The 23,716-nt window shown below is 44.8% G+C and overlaps 2 protein-coding genes across 2 annotated transcripts; both read right to left on the reverse strand.

Moving 5' to 3' along the window:
* Positions 1 to 92: 92 nt before the first annotated feature.
* NAAA (N-acylethanolamine acid amidase) lies at positions 93 to 9,132 on the reverse strand. The gene is made up of 11 exons (XM_032108389.1): positions 8,948 to 9,132; positions 8,633 to 8,797; positions 7,003 to 7,129; positions 6,208 to 6,298; positions 4,362 to 4,438; positions 3,720 to 3,892; positions 3,330 to 3,392; positions 2,713 to 2,779; positions 2,206 to 2,234; positions 1,214 to 1,295; positions 93 to 464 (listed from the first exon to the last, which is right to left on the reverse strand). The coding sequence occupies exons 1-10, from the start codon at positions 9,115 to 9,117 to the stop codon at positions 1,220 to 1,222; spliced, it is 1,038 nt and encodes a 345-aa protein (XP_031964280.1). The 5' UTR covers positions 9,118 to 9,132; the 3' UTR covers positions 93 to 464; positions 1,214 to 1,219.
* Positions 9,133 to 9,838: 706 nt separating this feature from the next.
* SDAD1 (SDA1 domain containing 1) lies at positions 9,839 to 22,515 on the reverse strand. The gene is made up of 22 exons (XM_032108390.1): positions 22,338 to 22,515; positions 22,130 to 22,234; positions 21,892 to 21,990; positions 21,667 to 21,777; positions 21,093 to 21,164; positions 20,902 to 21,002; positions 20,569 to 20,626; positions 20,118 to 20,192; positions 19,631 to 19,732; positions 19,307 to 19,376; positions 18,496 to 18,599; positions 17,760 to 17,817; positions 17,154 to 17,212; positions 16,743 to 16,819; positions 16,330 to 16,427; positions 15,857 to 15,933; positions 15,369 to 15,501; positions 14,360 to 14,457; positions 13,697 to 13,893; positions 13,097 to 13,181; positions 12,552 to 12,713; positions 9,839 to 11,013 (listed from the first exon to the last, which is right to left on the reverse strand). Exons 1-22 carry the CDS (start codon positions 22,425 to 22,427, stop codon positions 10,963 to 10,965), a joined length of 2,082 nt encoding a protein of 693 aa, XP_031964281.1. The 5' UTR covers positions 22,428 to 22,515; the 3' UTR covers positions 9,839 to 10,962.
* Between the last annotated feature and the right edge of the window lie 1,201 nt (positions 22,516 to 23,716).

Here is a 23,716-nt window from a genome sequence, read left to right on the forward strand (position 1 = left end):
CTGACCACTGCATCTGCCCCTGTTAGGCCCAGGATCAACAACTCCTCATAGGTGAGGGAAAAGGATGATGACACAGAAATAACTCCACAAGCTTTCATAGGTCAAGCTATCAGCTGAATATTTTTATTTCATTATATTCAGACCTACAGGCCATGTAACTTCCAAATTGTATTTATTAGTCAGCACAGAAGTACATTGCAGTTGTACAACTCTTACCAAAAATAGTACAAGCCATGTTTACCCATCAACATCTACTAGAGCACCCATTTAATTACAATAAATTTCAAACTCCCATTACAGGTCATTAACAGGATCACCTGCAACACTCCAAGGAGTTAACAAATCACTATTTCCTGAATGGTTCACATCAGTAAAGAACCAAAGCCACTGTATTGCTCCCAGGAGTGATTTCAAAAGCATATGTTAGTCTTGCACAGCTTCAGCTTCTCACTCAGTGTGTTGAACTAGAAAAATAGGTAAGAGAGCACAGGTTTGTCCAGGGTTAAGTAACAAACAAATTCTACACAATCTCTAGAAATAATTACTCTTGCTGAAATCAGATCTGACTGAACTACAAATATAATAGCAATTATATTCTTTTAAAAAGCTCTTTAAACTGGAACACAGCTTCTTGTGCTCTTGTCAAGGCCATGCAACCAGTTTGTTGGCACAGAAATTATCATAATATCTCTCTGAAGCTGTCCCATGAGGCACCTTATGAGCTCAAGGACTTGAGCTTATTCTGCACATTCACAGGACAAAGCCCCCAAAGGATGCTGCTCACATTCAGTCACTGGTGAGCAGCCATTACAAACAAAGCTTGATTTTTCTTGGTGCTAAGTGCATCATCCCCTCCTGCTGGGATTCAGTTCCCTCTGGCAGGGCTTCCTGTTATCATCCACCTGGACACAAGCAAGTGCAGTAGAGGGGAGTGGTAAAAATAGCCAAAACATTCCCAGGGGGAACCTCCACCTTTAGGATGCAACATTCACCCCTTCCTCTCTGATCAAAACTCTTCCTAAGATCATCTCCAAGAGTTTCACTAAGAGAGTCAATATTTAACTCCCTCTATAACAACAAGGAAAGGTATTTATCCAAGGGCAATAAACAAGCAGAATCAGGAATTCAGACTGGGTCACTGGAGTGCCACTGCAATACTTTTTTCCCCTCAGTGACTCTGCAGCTGAAATGTGTAAGTACAGATGCCACTTACACCTCTTCACTCCTCAGTTCTCAACCACGTCTGGTACCGATCTGGAAATGCAGCACTCATGACTGTGGTGTATATTGTGTTACTGGCAGGGAAAGAGCAACAGAGTGAGTGACATTCCAAAGGCAGGAAGGGCAATTTAGCTAGCTAGCAAAGCAGCAGAACAAATTTTTGCAGAAACAAATGTCCTGCTTAGGTACAGAAGGATTAGGAAAAGAGACTGATCAACTTAAAGACTGTTGGCACTAATTTCTAGTGTCCTTTTCCCCACTCAGCACAATAGAGGAACTGTATTTCCACATCCTTTTCATCACTGTATTAAACAATCGGCACTGTATCTATGTCACAGCTGAGATGGACCTCTTCCTTTCCCCGTTTGCTCACACTGACAAGGCAGAAGAGAGGTCCTGGCACTGAGGAAGCCATTGCCAAGCTGCAGTGAGAATGACTGATGCAGAGAATATACCCAGCTCCATGTAAAAGTAAACTAAAACAGGATAACCTGCAAAAGTGCAATTTCTGGAACATTACAGAAGATTGGTATACTAAAAGAAATCTCTTGGAAACCCAGTAAATGGTACATAAAAGCTTCATCCCACTTACTTTATTACACATTAATCAGAGCTGTATCAGAACATGCAGAAAAGGTACTGTCAGTGTTAACACCAACCAGAAAATTCCAAAAGTGGGCAAAGCACTCAGTGTGACATCCAGCTGCTCCTCCAAAGGAGTAATTTGTTTCACCACTCCAAAGCAATTTCCCATTATTAGACTGAGCCCCAACAAGTGCAGTTCCCTGACTGAAGTGGCAGACCCGAGAGGAAGGGTGTGGTCCAAGTGAAAATAGAGGGTCATGAACACAACCCAAAACTTGAGCTGGGAAACCACAAGACCCAGACAAATAAGGAAAATCCTCAGAAAGCTTGTGGTTTACTTTCAAGTGGCTTGAGGCACAGCAGGAGGCACAGATCAACATCTCTCGATCTAATACTTACTTGTTTAAGACTGGCTTCACTGACAACACCTGTACAGAAAGTTTGAAGAGTTGTCATTCGGGTAGATAAAGAGAGAAATGGCTACTTAGAAAGAACAGTAGGATGAAGTTATGAAAGGACTAATACAAAGTCAAGGACTCACTGCTTTTTTTAACATCAGACCATTTTACAGAAGTACTTTCAAAAAAGCCCTCTGAAAGAGATTCCAATTCCCAAAGCTCAGCATGTCTAATGCTATGCGCCTGTGCTTGAAATAAACTGCACAAAGATGATGGGATTCACCTCCTGCACTTTCCACCTGAATTGGTGGACTGTTACAAAATGCCTACATAGGAGCCCAGAAGCATTTTAAACAACTTTCAGTCTTCAACCCCCCTCTAGAGACAGCTGTGCAGTAAACCTTGTTCCCCACAAAAAAAGCACAGCTTTTCAATCCCTGATAAAAGAGCACTTCTGCTTTGTCAAAGAACTTGAAGAGTAAATCACAATGCAGAATTTGAGAACTACCTTAAAGAGTGTATCCAAATTGATGTTGTGCTGTCCAGTAGCATTGAGAGCTTTGATGGCTGCAGTTCTGTGGGAAAGCAACATATTATCAATTAAATACACTTGTCTGTTCCAAAGGCTACAAAGCACCAACACAAACAACTTCTTACTAAAGGCCTTGATGTTGAAATGCTTGCTTCGATCTAAAAGAACCCCAAGTTGTGTGACTGGATCTCATCTCACACTGTTACTACTCCATTGAGTACATGCCAATAAGGAACTTGCCAATCTCTTTTTATGCACTACACAGCCTAAAAATCATGTTTGAGCACCTTTCTAGTGCTATCCAATACTTTGGCACTGTCAACCTGAGTCATTTACCTTCTACTCAATTTTGCTTTCTGAGCAACTCTTTGGCCATGGCCTCATCCTTGCAATTTCTCATTATTTGTGCTAATCACTGCCTCACACCCTCTCCTCTGGCATCTGCGAATATTGCTCTACAGCTCATGTGCTCCCTTCAGAGCAGCATTACAAGAACTGAATGAGCTGCCTGTTCAAGAAGAAAACACCTGCCCATATCTCTAACCTCTTGGAAAGTAAGTATTCTCTCCCCACAGACCTTTAAATCAATTTACCTACGATCATCAGAAGGAGGAGGGGTAGTCCAATGATCGTAGTTTGTCTCCACACGAAACCACCTGTAACAAGCATATAAGCAAGCAAAAGGTGAATCAGTATGTAATTCACGAAGTCCAACAATCAGCATCCCTGTATTGCCAAAAGGAAAAATCTCCCTCAAAAGTCAACTCCCTCCACCTGCTGCAGGCCCACGGGCTCCATGTTGGTAGACACAAAAGCCTTTACCATCAACTGTGGAACACAGGAATGGGGTGGGTGACCTTTGATCTCCTGCCATAAGCCATGACCAAGAGGTGCCCCAGATCTCTCAAGGGAGTTGTGCCACTAAGCCAATCGCTCAGAAGGGAACAGGAGAAGCAAAAATGTAGTAGCTTTTTCCTACTTACGCTCCACCTAAGGGATCAAGAGGCCAAAGATCTGCTGGCCCTCTTCTGTTCCTTGTTATGACCATGCCTTCTTTGGGTGAGATGCCTCCCACAATATAGTAAACTTCAGCAATGATGGGAATGCTAGCCAGTCTGAGAACAGCGGACTGGAAGTCCTCTGCTTCACTCAGGGTCTAATGCAGAACAGAGATGATGGCGAGGTTAAGCACAAAAACAAGCACTGGGACATCTCCAAAAGAATAAAGGTCCAGTTTTTCTGAAAATGGTAATTGACTCAAGTGCTACTTGAAGATATTAATATAGCAATATATCAAACAGGATAAAACAACGCCTGGCACAGGTATTCACCATCTTGGAGTACAGCTGTCTTAACAGGTTACGACAAGTCACAGCTAGCTGAATCACTCCCTAGGAAGGAAGTCTTGGCACAGCTTCTCCAGGACCTTTGGCATTGGAGGTCGCCACCCAAAAGGACCAGAACTGCCTCATTACTAGACAGCACAGGGTCAACATTTACTTTCTCCTGAAAAATGCATTTACTTATCAAGTTGGTAAGGTTTCTGTGCAGCTGATTCTAATTTACTAGATGTTTAAGGACAAATGCCACATCTGTGAAATGTAAGAACAACTCAGTGCACTTACATCTCTGACAAGCCAGCTGACAGGGTAATTCCTATTGAGGAAAGCAGCTATAGCATTTTCCCACCATCTACCACCATCTGGGGAGAAAAAAATAAATTATTATACATGTAATTAAATACAGCAAGACAAGGTAGGTGCCTATCAGCACAAAGTATCAACATTTTACGGGAGAAATGCCAACAAGGAGCACAACCTTCAGGTGAAATATAAATAGACAACATAATTCCAACTGACAGCCACAGCAGCTAGATTAACACCCCTGCTTTCCAGAAAGCATTTCAGACCTGTCGTGACAGGAGTGATAATAATCACCTCATTACTCACCTTACTGAAATATTAAAACAGGAATAACTCCATAGAAATAATAAAACAGCTTAAAAAAAGGTAGTGATAGTGTTCGTATTATTGAGAAAAGTAAGAGAAGTGCAAAAACGAGAAAGCCAAGTTTGTTACTATTTATACACTCACGCTTTGCAAACCACAAAAATATCCATCTGCTTGTCACTTGATAGACCTTTACCCTGATTTATTCATCCTGCTTCCCACCATAGTGCACATGCTCCTTTCCCTCAATTGGCAGTTCAATTGGAAAGAACTGAAAACAGCTTTCACTTCAGATAAATCAGCAAGCAGTCAGCAGCAGCCCACGGACAGGACCGCAGCACATGTGAAGCGAACATAGGACATGGAGAGACATAGGACTTGGGTACACACAAGATTTCCTCAATCAGGCCTTTGCACAGATACGATAAACACTTAACACTTGCCTTTAAGCAGAACCAAAAGCAGTTTGCCCCTGTAAGTATCAGCCCTGGACATTTCAGTTTTGAAAATATTAACTGACTACTCTGGAATCAGAAGCAGTGTGCATGCAAACCGTGGAAAGAATTCAGTGAATCCAACAAGGCAGCATTAACCAAGCACACAGGAAGCAAGAGGTGCAAGCGCTCCATAGCGGAACCCCTACTCACAGATAATGCACGGGTGGAACACATTCAGTGGATATTGTTTGCATAGCTAAGGAGTTCTAGAACAGATTGTTCAAGCTCAAAAAGAAAAGAGCTTGTCACCATCGCAAGGGAAAAATAAACGTTTTAGATGTTGGCTCTGAGAATATATTATTGCCAGTTCTAACAGTCACCTAATAAAGAACAACAAAGTATCAGCTTCTTAAAAGGAATGAAAGGGGAAAGAAGCAGAAGAGAACTTCCCAATCTTTGAGCTGGACATAACCGTCATTATTTGTGAAACTGAAGCCCTGATGAAAAAGGCAGCGACCTTTCCCTGCCTTCCCCTCTGCTACAAGTTTTAGTTCTCAGGAGTGACATCTCTCAACTTCACTCCACTATTGATCTCGCTCAACTGCCTTTGCAGTGTCTCCAGGCATTCCCCTCAAGCCCTTCTGCCTTTCCCCTAGATCTGTCTTATGCTTCTCTTGACCTCCTCTCTTTCCAACTGCCTTATGAGCCCAGACAACAATGGAATACAGCAGAACCAGGAAAGGAGCCTTTTCTTTGCTGTCCGAACTGCATCTTATCTCAGGCCCCACCCTGCCACTTCCAATGGTGTCTCTTGACCAGACCACATCTTTTACAGCTTTCCCAAGGCTTTCCTCATCATTTGACTCTTTCAGCTCAGGTGACACTGCTGACCAATACCTACTCCCACACAGCAGCCAAAATCAGGCATGTGTGCTTTCACTCCCTGAGGGGAAGGCAAAGCATTCCACTTCAGATCCTTCCTGGCAACCTTAACCTCATTGCTCCCTCTAAGAGAAAAAGAGCAGGGCAGGCAACAATCAACAAAACCAACACACAACATCTACTGTGGAAGATACTTCCTTTACCTCGTTCATCTCCGGAGATTGTGAACTTGTGTGGACTTTGCCCAGTCCATAAGCCTACATAACCAAGAAATGTGGTGCCTTGGTATGCTACCTGAAACCAGGAAAGAGAGCAGTTCAGCATTCCAGAACAGAACACTGCTGGAACCTGCAACCCATACATCTTTCTATAGCTTTCATACCTACATTACTGTAAAACACCGTGCTTTCAGTTACAGTAAAATATGCCAAGTAAATTATAAAGGGACTCTAAGGCCTCAAATTCACTGCATTTCATTTGTTTGTGATCACTAACTGCTACAAAACTATTGCTCAAGGTAAACTGCCAAGCAACAAACAGCAACTTTTCCATTTACAAAATGAATTAATGAACATAAAAAAAACAAAACAAAACAAAACCAACAGACTAACCAAGCTGCACTAGCAACTACTTAAGTTCTGGAAATCTGCATCTAAAAACAAACTTATTGGTGACAAAAATTCACAAGGTCTAAAAAAAAAAAAAAAAAGCCTTAGAATTAGTACATTTCCTTTTTTCAACATCTCTTAGAAATAATGATCTTCATTACTAGATTAAGCTGTTCTACTTTTTCCAGTCCATCACCATAAACTGGATGTCCAGAAAGCCAAGAAAAGCAGCATTCATCTCACACTCCAGGAACATAACTGTGTTGCTCTAACAACCCAGTATAGTTGGGATGGCAAACTCATTCCTACATTAAATCTCCCACCTAAGCAGTTGTAGAGCTGTCCCATTCTTCATGGACCATCACCCACCACACCAACCCTGGATCATACCTGCCCACCCTTTATAAACCGCACATCAAGTGTGATCTTGCTCAATATATCAACAAAAGCATAATCCAGGTTCCGGCCGTGGTAAATGTTTCCTTTGTCATCCTGAGCAACAATGCTTGTACAGAACCTGCAAACAGAACAGGGCAAGGAATGGCTGAAGGCACAGCTATGACACTGCTTGCAATACTCTAGCTGAAGGAGCTCAACATTTCAGGAGTAATTGAGCTGATACTCTGCTAAGTGTTTTATTAATGCAACCACACAAAGAGGAGTCCAACACCACACCACAGTCCAGCAATTACAGGGCAGGCAGAAAGCAGCACTTCCGCTCCGGAAAAGTGTCGTTATTTCATTTCACTTTTCTAAGTCATAATGAAAAGCTGACATCTGAAAGCATCCATAAAGTGTCACGCTTCCTGCATTTAATTTTGATAATTTCACTTCCATTTGGAATCTTTATAATTTTAATCCCAAGTAGAAAAAATCAAGTTAAGTTCCATCAACAAAACTGAAAAGCATTGGTTGTTCAAGTATCAACCAATTCAATAACAGACTATTCTCTAGAACAGAAAGTGTGCTAAAACTCGTGTAACAAGCTCAGTTTCATTAAAACAGGCTTTTTTTGGTGGAGTATATTGCATTAGCAAGAAATTAACTTGTTTTCTCTGCAGTTAGGAGTTGGTCATTTCAGTGAGGCATAACCCTGCCTCTCAAAAATATAGAGGTAAAAAATTCTTCACACAAGTAGAATATTCCCAGTTGATGGGGGTTTCTAGTATCCCAGCCAAGAAATTGAATTTCAGGGACCTTGCTAGGACTAAGTGTGGTAAGTATCCTCTGTGAAAATAGTAAAACAGCCAGCATTTAAATGGACCATAGCCAATATTAGTCCTTACTTAAAAAATGATCCTAAAAAAAGGGACTGAGTACCATACGTTAAGACAAAAAACCCCCAAATGCAAACAAGGGGCCACACGCCTTGATATTTGGTAAAATGTATATGGAGAAATATTTTAGGACTCCCGGAGGCAACACCAAGTGTTGATTATTCTCCCGCACCACGTTTCTAGGGCAAAAAGAGACAATGAAACGGAGCACCTTTTTTCACTGAGACTTTGTTTGCTGCCATAAAGTATACTACAGTCATTTTCCACTGTTCAAATCAGGAAGCGATATTATGCAGCTGTTATGAACCTTCATCTAGAAAATTGTTTAGCAGTAACTTTATCTCAGACAAATGAGAGAGCAACTAGTTCTTCTAGCCTCCTTTACGGCAATTTTTAAGTGACAGAGAACATTACATCATTTTCAAATATAAATGATCTCAACTACTTTTGGATAGACATACCGTACCAACAAAAATTAACTTTGGATTTTAATACATTTATATAGATATAAGTACATACACAAAACCATGGCACTTCGATACCACTTGTACTCCACAACAGAAAACAATTGTTTCTCGTTCCATTCAGCATCCAAACTGCCAAAAGAGAATGAAACCTTCCGGCTGAACAGATGAAGTGGTCCCGGAACGGACCGTGCAAGTCACCCGCCACGTGCCTTCCCCCCCGCTGAACTAAAGCTCTACAGCCTCCTGTACGAGACCGTGTGAGTACCCGACACTTACGCAGTGGATTCGTAGGCGAAGTTCAGCAGGATTCCATCTCCGAGACTTACTCCCAGTGCTTTGCACATCCCCGCGATCTCCCCCGCGAAGGGCTGCGGCATGAACAGCTCCAGTTCGGTTGCTATGGGCTGGATGACTTGGTGCACCCATTTCGGCACGCTCTCGCTGCAAGACACAGCCGGGCCGTTAGCCGAGAGCGGGCCGGCGGCTCACACCCGGCACCCCTGCGCTGCTCCGTCAGCCCCTCCCGGCGCTGCCCCGCTCGTCCCCCATCCCCGCGGCCACCCCCGCGCCGGGCTGCCCGGCCGCACGCACTCGATGACCCGCCGGACGGCGGCGCGCAGGAAAACGGGGTCGAAGTGCCGCAGCACGGGCAGCCAGCGCTGCTCGGGCGGGCTGTCCAGGCTCACGTTGCAGCGCAGCGGGGCCGCCGCCCCCGCCGCCCCGCACAGCAGCGCCAGCAGCGCCCACGGCCCGCAGCCCATGGCGCAGGATGGAGCGGCCGCGGCGCCCCGGGGCCAGCCCGCCCTTCCCCGCGCCGCAGGGCCCGCCCCGGCCCCGCCCGCCCCGAGGCGCCACCGCCGGCCCGCGCGGAGCCTGCAAGCCCGCTCCGTGCCGCGGGACACAGCAACCGCAGCAGCAGGTATACGGGACCGCCTAACGCGTATTGCCCCGGCGCTGCTGCTGGGCCAAACGCAGGAAAGCCGGTCCAACACCGTCGCTTCCACAACCAGGGCAGAGGGGACAAACCCACCCTTGGCACAGCTGTCAGCACGCTGGCTGACACAGCAAGGCTGTAAACAAGAGGAAAACGGGAAGAGAGGAGACTAGACACTTGTCCTCAACCCCGGGGCTAAAAAATTACCACTCCCCTTTCAGTGTCAGAGGTTATTCGTTTCGGGACACATACACAAGAAGGGAAACTGCTCAGCTGTTCAGCAGAAAAAACGCCCCCAACCAGTACAAGTGGGGCTTATAGATTGTACTTTCCCTCTCCCTCCCTCCCCTACCTTTGTCTCCAGCACAGGCTCCACACTCCATCCCCACAACACTCCAGCTCCCCCAGCTACACATGTTCCTCTACCTGCGAGCTCACTGCTCCCCTTGCCAAGTACCAATCCCTGCCCTTCTCTCAAGGAGGAACATAAAATTTGAATACAACACTGCAAGTAGTAAAAAAAAAAAAAATCCTACTTAGTCCTTCTCTCCCTAAAGCCTAAGTTTTTTTGCTCTAGGAAGCAACATGACAACAAAAACAATACAAAATCAGTACAAGAATTAAAGTTATTACAAATACATATTCAACAAATAGCTAAGTGAATTCCCACATGGGATATTAAGCATTAACCTGGTTTCCTAAAAGGAAAGGAAAAAAGCACCCCACTAAATGCATTTCCATTACACTGTGCATGTGGCATCTGCTTCTGCACCACAAAGAAATCCATTTCTAACAGACTTTGACAAAGGATGGTGTAAGTAACCCCCTCAAGTTACAAATAATTTATCAACTCCATTAAAACAGGTGGCCAGGGAAGGTACAAAGAACCCATTAATGGTCCCAGCAGAGGTCAAGGCTGAAGCACACATGAAACACCTTGAGGTTTGTCTAAACCTTAGACAAAGAATCCACACATCCACACGATTCTTGCACATACATGCCAAGAGACACCAGAAAGCACACCACTATATGAAAACATCCCTTTTTTCTTTGGCACATGATGCTGTTCTGGTATTTAAATGGCAATAAAACCCCCCATATCCCAATACACTAATTTTATTTTTGTTTTCTGAGTAAGCCACAATGAACTGTTCTTCCCCACAACTCTTCACTTGAGCTTACCTGCATCACAGATGAATTTGGTCTTACTAAACTGGTCAAAGCCAGCTACTCAGACAACAGCTTACTCCATCTGTACTCCCCTAAGTCAGGCACAGATACTATATCAACATGCTTTATAGACTGACCAGAATCATCTTTTCCCTTTCTGTTGCTTAGTCATTAATTGCCTCAAGCAGAATTTTTACCATATGGTTGTGTATTTTAATACTTACACATACAAAACCCACTGTAAGTAAATTATATTTAATAAAAATATAACTGCCTTCTTCCCTAGAATGCTTTAAGACCAAATTTAAATCCTCCAAGGATTAAGGCCTCTGTCCTATAGATGCAGTATCCATCAGCTTGCAAGAGTTCCGTTTGCATTTCCTAACGGACCAGAGCTAAATCCATAAGGCACCACAGTCTTCCTTTCCCTCAGGGTGATGGTGGGTGGAAATGAGCATCTCCAGGGCTATTTCTTCAAGGGTGATGAAGTTCTCTCCAGCATTTATTTTAGCAGCTGTTTTCTCTTTTTCAGAAGTGCATCTCGAAGAGCAAGCTTCAACATAAAACAAGAGGGCAATATTCAGGTGAGGAGCATAATAACTGAGACAATAGCACTACCACATGAACAAGAAGCCTTTTCAATTTCTTTAACCTCTGATAAAACCACTAAGAGCTCATCAGCTCAAACGGGCAGCTGCAATGCAAATGGTAACAATTACAGTGGCAGAAACACAGGGGTTATTTACCTAAACTCCTGTAGCAGGTTGACCCTGGCTGGGTGTCACGGTACAGTACAGCTAAAGAGCTGAAAATTACCAAAGCCTATACAGAAGATTAGAACAAACTGTTCTTCTACTGACTCATTTCAATCAGAATAGATCAAGACAGTTGCAGTTCAGCTGAGAGGTAAGTGAAAATGGTGTTTTGCAGAAGAGTATTACAAAACTTGCTTTTCAAGGGGAAGAAGGAATTTTTACAAGTGCCATTATCACCCTAAAGAGATATTGTTGTGCTTCAAACATGTTTTAGCTAATAAAGGAGCTGCTTCTGGACTATAGCAAGCAGGTCATTTTATCTTACCACCAAAAAAGTGCAGCAGAATGCAGCACCATACAACTATGATCCTCCAGCCCACTCAAAACACTTTCAATTTATGGTTAACAGACTGGTGCTGTAGCCTAACTTCCATGGGGAAAAATGTATGAATAAATGCTGCTCAGCAGTTACAGGTGAATTTAAAACATGAATAAGGACAAAATGCTTCAAGATATTTTTATAATAACTGAGCAGAGTATAACTGTAAACAGTGGCTTCCTTAAAGTGCCTGCATTGTTCATTTGCAGCCTATTTGCCACATTCTGAGAGCTGGTTTCACGTTGTCAGCCCTAACTGAGGTGAGGCAGAATGATGCCAAATAAGTATCTACAGAGGATACTAACCCACATCCTCCTGCTCAATCTGAAAAACTTCAGATATTCTCTACTCAGTCTACAAACAATCCCTGTCTTGCCCTTCCTAAGGCAAGAAATTGCAGACAAGTATCATTTGGATAAGGTATATGATCCTGGAAACAACTCAAAGTTTGTTCAAGAAGCGTGTAAACACTTGCATGAAACAGGATCTGGGAAGAAAAAACTAGACCACTGGATTATTCTACAAGTTTCCTGGAACATGTTTGGATGAGCTGCATTTAAGAATACCTTATAAAACCCTCAGCTGGCAGAGGCTTCACTACTGAGAACAGCATTAGTGTGGAACTACTGCTAAACTGAAGTGATTTCTTTCTAAACCACAGTTTCAAGTAGCTAATAAATAGCATTTGCATCTGTTTCTCAGGAACATTTGTGACAAGCTACGAGATGACCTGTAGGCCAGGACAATGAGTCTGTAACAGAACAGTAACAAGAGAAAGGTCAGAGACTGGAGAGTGAACCACAATCTGCAAAGTAGGGGCAGGACTCAGGGAAGGCAAGCCATGGGCTTTCTCTGAGCTGCCACAGCAACACCTCAGGCCAGAGGGTAGGCAGCACCACACCTGCACTAGGAGTTCCTGCTCACACTGCCCCATCCATCTCCAGCACGAAACATTACCTGCTTCTCCCTAAAGGAACGCTTGTTCTTGGTCCGGACACTCCGGCTGTATCTCATCATCATGAAGTTCTTGTTCTTTTGCTTTTCTTTGTTGGAAGAGCTGGCAAATGGGTTAATTCTGGTTTTCTTTTTCACAAACTCTTTTCTGTCTGTTTTTCCAGCCTAGAATAGACAGTGCAATAGAGCAACAGGAGGTCATTTTCCTTCCCCTACCGCCACCATCACCAGCCTGATAGTAACACATTCTATGGCAGCAACAACAAATCTGGGTTCAGGATGTCTGTGTCCATACATGCCTTCTCCCATGCCAGCTGTATTAAGTCACAGGGAAAACTGTCTGTTGGCACGTTCATGGCCACTTGTGACCAAGAGAGGCTGTTTATTTGTTACAGCCAAGATGCAACAGCAAAGAACCAAACAAATAATCTCTCAAAACCCACATGGCAGCTGGGCATCCACCTTAGATATGCAACCCCAGCATTTCCTCCTGCACAAGACAAACCCAAACCCAGAAAGACAGGACACAGAACATGCCAGTTCCTCACCTTCGCAGTTGCCAATCTGGTCTCCTTGTCTGACTTGGGCTTCTTATGCAGATGTTCAATATCTCTGAGTGAAAGCAACTCCCCCCTACACACAAATTCAGTAATATGTCACCACACAAAACTTCATCTGGCAAGGAAAACAAGATGCCCTCTTCACCCTTTGTCTCTCACCCATCTTAGGCCACAGTCCTAGCATAAATTTAGACACAAATGCTTCTTGCTCCCTTCAGGCTGCTCCTCATGTGTGGGACATCCATTACAAAAGTCACCCATTTCTATTTTCAAGTCTTGCTTTTTGCACAAAGTTTAACAGACACTGGAGATATAACCACGCAGCTACAGCTACAAAAAAAACCCTCTCATGCGTCTTGACTTGAACAAGGTAAACAGTCTCAGACCTTCCACCATGTTTTTTCCACCTTCCTCATGTCTTGTCTCCCAGGTATAAGCAAGCCCCCAGCCCAGGATCCATTCTAGGCTCTGGCTGCTGGCTGTCATCAGGAAACACTGATAAACAGCAGAGCTCTGTGCCCTACTGCAATGAAGAGCTGCATCACTAGAGGATAGGTAAAAAAAAGCACTCAACATTCCATAACCTACCTGCCCTCCTCCTCATCTTCATCATCTATTTCAACATATTTCCTCTTTGCAGCTTTGCCAGGTGCAGAATTAAGTTCTTTGGAAAGCTGGGCAAGGCGTATTTTCTTGAAGTCTTCCTGAGTTAGCAGCCTGCTTGTGCTGACTGCTGCAGCCTTGGCTTTTCGTTCCTCCACGGGCATGCTTCTCACTTTTTCTGCCTTTGGAAAAGAAAAAGGCACAAAAGAATCATTCGCAGCTTTGCAAACCACTCCTGTGCCACAATCCACGATCCTTGCCCCCCAAATACACACTATGCAACAGCAATATTGTTGGGAAATGCTACAACCAGACATCAGGATTTTTCCTTGTCTCATATCCAACATCTAGTATCTGAATAAAGTACAAGCACACCAGATTTCGGGGGCAAAAGCTCTCAGCTGACTATCACAGCTCTGAAAGCATTCAGCCCTGAGACAGACCTCCCCCTTCTCCACTCCCACCCTAACAACGTGTACTTCAGCAGGAGCACTAACCAGCACTTCAGCCTCACTGCTTCAGGACAGCTCACTCTGAAAGCCTGGGTAAGTATTTAAGAGCAGCCACATCAAGGTGAAGAGCAAGAGGATCTGGTCTGTGATTAACAAGACTCATTTGTACTTGGCATAGAAGAGACTTGAAACTCACTACTTGTTGCTGCTCCTCATCTGAGGAGTGATGCACATCAATCCATTCTTCATCTTCATTGTCCTCCTCCCCACTCAGACTAGCGCTTTCCCAGCCATCTGCTCAGGGAACAAGTACAGAGCTCTTAATGCAAACTCATCTCAACTACCTGGATTGGCAATAACTGATGCTTGGATCACCTGCTCTTGCTGCCTTTCATTTATTTCACCCATCTCCTAACAGGATTTTGCCCAGGGACATGATCCATGCTATGCTCTGCAAAGCTCTGCACAAGAGCTCCAGATCAAGATCCTGAAAACAAAGTGCATTTGGGACAGCCTGAAGCACCACAGGAGTTCACAGACACTAATTACACTCCTCAGTCACAGTGTTCCCCACTCCCAGCCACCTAAATCAAGAAGAGAACTACTGTGATTTGTAGCTGGGTTAGTTACAACAGTCTAAGCATTGCTCTTCACTGCTGTGCTGGCCAACGTGCTGAAGTTGCCAGCTTCAGCAACCAAGCACAATGTTAGAGTGATCGCTGCACAGCATGTCCCAGCAGGGCATTCATTCCTCCAGCACAGCTCCTGCAGCATCTCCAGGGCACTCAGGCTTCATTTGCCAAACTCTGCCTTGCTTTTAAAGATCTCCAGCTCTTTTCCCCAGCTCAGGCAGGGGGTTCCAGGGTGTGTAAAAGCATTCACACAGGAAGTGAATTAACTAAGCCAAATATTATACCCAAGTACTACTTTGGCATTCAATATTATTTAAAGGTTTTCCTTAGGATAAGCTGAACACAAAGTTCGCAGCTGTACTGTCTGTCCCTCTGCTTCCCCCTCTGAGTGTATCATAAAAAGCAACACAGCACCAAACCCCACTGACAAACCACGCTTACTCAAGGATAGACATGTGCAAGCCAAGGCACAAGACAGCAGGAAGCGAAATGCACAAACACCAGGTTCCATGTCCACATAAAATCTAAGTGACAATGATGCCCAAAACAGAATTTTTATGGAAAAAGGCCAACCTTCCTCTTGGGTTCCTCCCTCTTCCTTTTGATCCTCAACCTCCAGTACTTCTGCTCCTGGAATGTAATCTTTGGCATCCAGTTCTCCATACTCATGAATCCTGGCTTCCACCGAGGCCTCAGTAGGCTTGCCCTGTACATTAACAAAACACACATTAAGCAGGCTATTTTAATGCCCACCAATCCAAGAAAATGTCTGGGAGAACAGGAGGTTGTGGGTCCAAAGACCTTTCCTTATTTCATGAGGCAGAGTTTAATTACTCAAGTTGAATGAATCTCAGAAAACAGCTGAGTTTCAGGAGCATGATCTAACCATGAGTTAGATGAATTTGGACTAAGGAAACGTGGAAATAATAGCACATTATGTCCAAAGGCAGTAGGCAGAGGAAGCACACAGGCTCCACCTTTTCAAGAGGACACTGAGACCAGTTCTCATAATTTTTGAGCCTATCAGTTTTTAGTGAATGCAAGACACGTGAAACACTTACCCTGAACTTCTTCTGCAGCATCTCTGGATTCAGAGAGCGGAACAGGTGTATCAGAGTTCTTGCAGACATCATCACATCTGCCCAGAAAATGAGAGAGTCAGGAAATAAGCAGAACTTTGAGCAAACCACAAGCCCACACAGATCACCAGTATTTACAGCCTACTCGTCTTCACTGAGGTTATGGCTCCCTCAGATTTCTCTGGTATAGAACATAGCACTTCCATACGGGCTGACTCTTCTTAACCCTTTCTCCTTGGTTTATTTTTGTCAATTAATCCCCCTGCCACAACTACCCTTGACTGTTTTGTCTCCCATGGATACACGCTCCAAATAAACAGAAGTAACCCAAACACTGAAAATCGTCTCAGCCCATAAAAACCAATTAGGATAGCACTACCTTGAAGGCTGTAACTGAAGACCAAATAACACAGGGGGAAAAAAAGGGTTTAAAGTCATATCCATATAGTATTTACTTTTATTTTTATGCGTCTTGTACTGAACAAGGTCTTGGAGCAGATCTTCAGTCATGGCTAAGGGACATCTTGCAGTGATTTCTTTTATTGCATTGATTCTGAAAAAATAGAAAATGAATTATTTGCTCAATACCAGTTAGGAGAAAATGACACTTATAGTCTGAATTACCCACAACTTGAAGAACCTTATACAGCATTTACACAACATTTGGTGTAAAAGGAGAAAACCATCATGAAATACTCCCAACAAAAAACCAGAAAGGTGAAGCTGAGATACTGTCTTAACTTTCGACTCAAGCAGCTTCTTGAAAGCATAGTACAAGTGACAGGAATAAGTCGCAAGTGGTTTAAAAAAATACGCATTTTACCACAACATTTGGAGTTCGACATCACTCATACAATTCTGTACTCACCCCACAGTCATGACCTCCCCAGAATTCTTGTCTGTGACAAAGTTGTTGGCAATGGTCATCAACACTGACTGGATAATCTGAAGATAAGAAAAAAAAGAGTACGTACTTAATAAAAACTTAACACACTTAGATGTGATTGACAGAAAAATCCTTTCTCATAGAAAGACATCAGGACATGCCAGTAGAGCCCACAACTATTTTCCAAACACAAATTTTCCTGCAGAAAATAAGACAAACATCTTGTTCTCCCCCTTTATGAAACAGTCCCTTAGGACTTCCAAAAATAGCTGAAATGACCATAAGCTTTTCCAAACATTTCTGACCCATTCCCTTTCCTCCATCCCCACACACACATAGCATTCACATGCTGGCCTGCTGCCCATTCAACATCAAACACAGGTGAACACTGACCTCAGGTGGTACCAGCTGGTGTGAAGCCTGCGCAGCAAACAGAAGAATCTTTGTCACTTCTGGAAGAAAAGCAGAAAGATGCCAAAACATATTGGTGCAGCTTGCTCCAGCCAATAAACACATCCCTTAAAACACAAGAAGCTGCTCAGTCAGTCCCAAAGCTATTTAGCCAGAAGTTCTTTGGGACAACTGTTTCTCCTCTCCCACCAAGCATTAGGAGCGCCTCTGGCCCCCACCTCTGGCCACCCCAGCAATAGCCAGCTAAAGCAAAAGGAAACGCTCCAGAACTGGAGTCAAAAACCAGTAAAAGGAAGCAGCACAAGGCAATCATGCTCAGCTAGTCAGGATTAGGGACTCATTTCTTTTATTCCTTTGCTGGAGCTTCTCAAATCCTCAGGTAAGGAGCCATGAGTGCACACAGCCTCCACAGAAGTCCAAAGCACTTGGCACTTCTGGCAGTCAGGGACTTATACTTCCTTTGTCCGCACTCTAGACTATTCCTGCTTCCCACCAATCCACTGCTACCTTTCCAGTTTCATTGCCACTCGCATGAAATGCATGTACATGAGACATGAGGGATCAGCAGTACCTAGAGTAGTGACTTACCCCTCTGATGGGGCTGAAGGAACCGCTGAACAAAGGGGTAGAAATTAAAAAGGAAAAGCTGCAAGACAAATTGTAACATATTATCTTTTTGTCTTTCAACTTGACATCACCTTCACAAGCTGATACATTGTAAAACCATCTCATTCTATAGTGTGCTCTCCAAATGCCTCTGATTTTACAGCATAATATTGTCTCCTGTATTGAGTTTGATATCTGTAGGGCAAAAATTAATTGTACCAAGATAAATCCAGCTGCAGTCTCTCTGCACCTAGTCCTTTCCGTGGAAATCCTTATATCCTCTGAAACTCCTCCACTTGGACTAGATTACTCTTTACTTAATCCAGCACAAATATTTTATCACTGGGTCATGTGCACAAAACCCTCCAAGTGCAGGAGCTGCCAGTTTCCCTCTTATTCAGCACCACCTGGCTGACGACTCTGTGGTCAGCATGAGCAGCTTCCTAGGAAGGTCTTGGAAGCATCAAGTTCTCCTCTACTCTTTAGAGACAGCTCAGCTATTCCAGACCAACACCCTTCTCTATCAGAGCTCCCTTAGTACCACAGGAAGTCTGTACTACTGTGACATTCCATGAGGCCCACTGCTAACTCCCTGACCATCCCTATGCACTTTTGGACATAAAGAAAAATTAAACCTCATTTTCCCGAGGCATGAGGCCAGAACATGCCCACATCCAAACCAGGCTAGCTACCAACAGACCACCATAAAATTACATACCTCATGTATTCCAACCAGCCTGGATATTAGGTCCATGAGCATCATCTTCACTTCAAATCGCTCCTTGCAGCTCTCCAGCTGCTTCAGCAGTTTCTCAGCAAAGTCTAGAAGCAGAAATAGATTTGCAGTAGACTGAAAGAGCACAACACCAAACTCAAATGGGATTAGGGTCAAAATGAGCAGTTTGATTTGTTCTTATTTCTAAGCCCCCGTGCTCTTTCACAGAAGAAATTAAAGGTGACTAAATCAGTTATTCCAATAGGTTTTTTCACTTCTCATATGCCTAAAAGGCCTGCTGTGCACAGGGGATCAGCAGAGGGAACTGGCAGACATTCCCCAACATCATAAGCGCAAGGTGAGCATTGAAAACTAAATTTTTAGATACATTTTGGGTTGATCTGAGAAAATGAAGTCCCCAGAGGATCACTAGAACAGACCAAGAGCAAATCAAGTGCTGTTAGACAAGTACATTTTAGCAAGGGCTGAACCAGAGCAGTTACAGTAGATCAGCTACTCTGGGCTCACCACATTACTGCCTTCACACATACAAGGGAGGCAGAGAGCCATGTCCTGATCCGTAGAAACCCAAAGCAGATGATGCAATATTCCTCCTTCCTTGTCTCACTGCCTACATGTGCTCCACTACAAGCACAACAGGACTGATCTCTCCAAGTGCAGTGAAACCTGGAGTAAAAACACATTCCAAGTGTCACATCTGCACCTAGTTCTTGGGTTCTCCTGGCAGAGCTATGTCCAAGCTTCCCTGTGTGGGATTAACACAAATCGCACTAAGAATTCACTGCACACTCACCTTGGGGATCATGAATCAAGTGAATGGCAGAGAAATTGAACACCTCTGGCTTGCTCTTCTTTTTCTGCTTCTACATGGAAACAAGAGTAAGAGACATTTTTCTCTTTCTATGAGTAAAGTGCTTCAGTTTCAAGGTTGCTGTCAAAAGATTGCTGCCTCTTCAAAAACATTTTAAAAGCTAGTCCTGGATGCTAAAAACTCTCCCTGTTTTCAACCATACAGGATTATGTAGCACCTGTAGCTAAACAAGCTAGGCAACAACAGGACTTCAGTACTAGAAGGATTAAGCCAAGATGATGAGAAGGAATACACAGCTCTCCTCACCTTGAGGACCTTCATGGCTTTCTCCAGTTTCTTCTTGCGCTTGGTGGTTTTCTTGTTGGTCGCATAGCGCATCATCAGATCTCTGGCTGTGGGGCCATCATCCTTGGGGAAGGAACACAACACTCAGGCAACCCAGGCTTCAAATGGCAATCAGAGAAACAAACCACCAATATTTTTCAAGACCACATACTCCGAAAACTCTCCCCCCTTCTTAAGTGTCAGAACACACAGGTGCCAGCATTTAAATAGAAAACCAAAAGAGCTCTTGGCATTTCTATCTTTTAACAGACAGCAAACACATCCTGCCATCACTTGGGGCCAGCTGTCAGACACTAAAATTTTTTGTGAAGCACAGAAACATCTGGAGAACACTAGACCAGACAGTAGCACAGAGGTAGACAGACTAGCAGAGCCAGAGTCACCAAGATAACAGAACTAATAAGGGGTCTGAAGAACAGAGAAGGGAGTATTTGGTCACAACACCCACCTCAGACTCTGATTCGCTGTCTTGTTTCTCGTCTTCATCTTTCCCAAGGAAGAACTTCAAACTAGCAACTAACACCTGAAAAGTAAAGTGAGTTCATGTGGGACAAGCCTCAAGAGCCAACACAGAAGGCCCAACATTCAGTCAGACCCCAGGCAGGACAGCTGCTCTCCTCATTTAATCAAAGGTTCACAGTGCCAATATTAAGGAAGTGATATCCTGACAGTCTCTTCTGAATAGCAGTGAAAAGTGCATCCACACTCCCCACAGCAGTCTACACTCATTACAAAATAAGCTGCCAAGCTCCACCTCCTCCCATGAGTAGCATTTTGAAAATTAAACAACCAACAGACAAATCAGTGAAGTTTGTTTGCAGTAACAACAGATTAAGTTACATCGCATGAAAAAGGCAGCCAAGGTAACAGCCAGTGTATCAAGTGATTTCTGTTCTCACCTTGGTCACTTTGGAAAAGCAGGCAGTTGTGATGACATTGACTGTTTTGGCATCATTCCTGGAATAAAACAAACCACATCTTGTATTTCGAGTCTGGCAATTTCACATTATTCTCAGAAAATTACTTCTCACCAAGTATTAAGCAACTCATTTCACACAAGACAGTATTTCTTCTCAGCTAAATTCCTTGGCACAAGTTACAACCCCATTGGGCTACAATTAAGAAATCTATTCAAGTCACTGTCTCTGCATTATGTTTTGGACTACGCGCCACAAACGATACCCACATGCCCCACAATAAATGGCAAATCGACACAAGCCTGCCAGACCCACCAAATATTCCTTCTGTAAAGCTCTACCATCACATCCAGAGATATCTTGGCAGCGGTGGGATTGCTGTCTCTCAACATTGTGTACATGAAGTTCTGCAGTGCCTAAAAAAAGAAGTGGAAAACATGTTTTTAGAGGTCTTCCACAAGATCAGGAGTTCAGTTCAAAGTACACATGAAAGGCAAAGCACTGACCGTGTTCACTTTGTTGTTCTTGTGTTTAGCATTGACATTCTTGATGTCCGTCACAATGTGAGTGTACAAGGTCTGCAAGGGGAGAGACGACAAGGAGTAACACACAGAGACAACACTGTGCCCAAGCACTGACATGAGAGCCAGATGATCACCACTGAGAACATCACTCGAGTTACAGCAGCAAAAACCAGGACATGACCCTGTGAAGACTCACGTATTTGAAAATCATACTGAATTTACAGTACAGCAAGGCAGGACAACGAACAGCATCAAATACTGCTTCAAATCCTACCCCTGCTTCGCTCAGGCCTGCTCTGACAGCCAGGTTTGTCACCTGTAGACACACACAAATGGCTCAATCCCAAACAGGACAAGCCTACAACCTGCAACAGCAAGGTGTTTACAGCAGCAGAACTCAGTTATTATTCCAACATACCTCGAGCACTGACTGCTGAAACAGCTGGGCTATGTTAAACTGCAATTTCATAACCAAACAAAGAACAGCTGCCTATCCTAGCATTACCTCATTGGCCAAAACCAACTGGAACTGAAGATTTTTGTCAGCACACCTTACCTTTCGTAGCAGCTTATCGTGACACCGCAGCAGTTGAAAGAAGAGCTCCAGCAAACTCGTGGGATTTATCAGATTCTTGTTTCTCAACAGGATCAGAGCCTTACAGAAGGTCTGTAAGAGAACCCAAATTTCACATTCCTCTCCAGCTCTTCTCTTTATTGACAAGCAACCCACAAGCTCTCAGCTCACGCAAAGGGCAGGCTGAGCCCAAGGCGCGGGTCTCACCATGCGCAGGTCGGGGTCCAGGACCGTGTGGTGGTAGGAGAGCAGCTCCTTCAGCTGCTGCGGGAAGCTGGCCATGTGCTCGGGGTAGCAGTGGGCAACCTGGAACGGACAGGGCAAGCGAACGCTCTAGAGCACACCTGGGGTTACCTCACAGGCCTCGCAGGGTGTACGCAACCAGCAATAGTCATTGGAGCCGGCACCACGCACAGGCTGCCACAGGGCAGGCGCTGGGGCTCACCTGCGCTAGGAACATCAGCAGCTCGGCCAGCTCCTTGCTGGGCTTGTCCGGCTGGAAGGTGAAGATCTCCACATGGGACTGGTAGTGGTGGTACTGCTGCAGGAACTGCGCACACACAGGGAACGGCGGCAAATGAGCAACACCAGCCCGTACCCCCGTGCCCGCCCCAGCCTCCCCGATCACCCCCCCCCCCCCCCCCGGTCCGCACCTCCTCGGTGTAGGAAGTGGGGTCGCGCTTGATGAGGTTCTGCAGCTGGGGCAGGTTGCTGGGCAGTTTGTTGCCCTGGCGGCCCGACATGACTGCGGGCACCGGCACCGGGCGTGAGCGCACCACGCGAACGCTCAGCTGGCCGCCGCCATCTTGGCCCGCCCCTGACGGCCGCCGCCGAGGGACAAATCTCCGCGGGAGGCGCGCGCCGCGCTTGGCGCCCCCTGGCGGCGGGAGCTGTGGGCGGGAAGGCGGCTCCCGGCGGGCTCGCTTCCCTCGGGACGAAGGCTCGGGCAGCCCCGCGGGGTGAACGCGGCAGCAGGCCGGGCACGGACCGCAGCCGCCGCCGCCGCCTCCCCGCGAGCCCTCGCGGCACTCCCGCACGCCTCCCGTTCCCCTCCCTTGCCAGCTGTTGGGAGCGAGGATGCCTCGCAGTACGCCTCAAATAATCACTACAGAAGTGAATCCTCAGTGAGGAAAAAAGGTTGATTCCAATTTAGTCTTTTTAAAGTTTAGCTTTTGGTCATGATAATCGAAAGCTGATGCCTTCACTTGCATAGTTTATACTTCCTTTAGGCAACTGCTTATTCACCCTGTGGAACGAAATTGTTATTCCTTGATACAGTGTACTTAGCAAACAGTAGTAAATAATTCCGGTCCAATAGATGCTCTTACATACAGCCACACGAGCTGTATCAGAATAGCATCAAGGCTTCAACAGGGCACAGTCCAAAACCATTAATATAACTTCCCATTTAAGCCACCATCACTTCTCTGACTGAAAGGCTTTTCTCTGCGTTGGTAAGAATCTCACAGCCAGCTGCAACCACCTAAGCACACACCGGCTAGGGGGTTGCCAGTGGCAACCTGAATGTACCACCTCCGGTGAGATTGGGCTTTCCCGTGCCTATTAAAGCAAGAAGAATACACCCTCTTCTACACACCTATACAGCTCACAGAAATACAGTTTTAGCATCACTTGGAGAGCAAAATGACTGCAAAAGTAAGAGAAAAACCTGTTACTGAGTGCATAAAACAAAAGCAAGCCCTCCATCACCAAAAGAGCTAAACGAATACTTGATACCTTTACCTTGCCAGCTATTAATTTGGTTCATTAGCACCTAGACCTGCTCAGCCTCTGCTTTCAGGTGGCTTTACTTTAATGAACCTTCCAGCACAGCCCTTAAATGACCCAGCCCAGGGACCCACTTGATCCTGCACCCTCAGTGGTCCACCGTTATCTCAGCATCCTTAGCTCAAAGGTTTGCAAAACCAAAATACCACTACACAGGCCTTTTTCAACCTAACAATGAGAAAAAGAGCTAAGCTTTACACTAAACTGCTCCAACACGAGTCACTGACTGAGTAAAGCACAACAT

This window comes from Corvus moneduloides, chromosome 5 (genome assembly GCF_009650955.1).
Source record: "Corvus moneduloides isolate bCorMon1 chromosome 5, bCorMon1.pri, whole genome shotgun sequence".
Taxonomy (NCBI): Eukaryota; Metazoa; Chordata; class Aves; order Passeriformes; family Corvidae; genus Corvus; species Corvus moneduloides.

Excerpts from the sequence above, each read along its gene's own strand:
- NAAA (XM_032108389.1), bottom strand. The coding sequence starts at position 9,117 with ATGGGCTGCGGGCCGTGGGCGCTGCTGGCGCTGCTGTGCGGGGCGGCG. Across the intron at positions 4,439-6,207 it reads AATCTCCGGAGATGAACGAG|ATGGTGGTAGATGGTGGGAA; the intron begins GTAAAGGAAGTA and ends TTTTCTCCCCAG. Across the intron at positions 1,296-2,205 it reads GTGAAGCCAGTCTTAAACAA|TAACACAATATACACCACAG; the intron begins GTAAGTATTAGA and ends TTTCCCTGCCAG.
- SDAD1 (XM_032108390.1), bottom strand. The coding sequence starts at position 22,427 with ATGTCGGGCCGCCAGGGCAACAAACTGCCCAGCAACCTGCCCCAGCTG. Across the intron at positions 21,991-22,129 it reads TGCTGATGTTCCTAGCGCAG|GTTGCCCACTGCTACCCCGA; the intron begins GTGAGCCCCAGC and ends TGTCCGTTCCAG. Across the intron at positions 21,778-21,891 it reads TGGACCCCGACCTGCGCATG|ACCTTCTGTAAGGCTCTGAT; the intron begins GTGAGACCCGCG and ends GTTCTCTTACAG.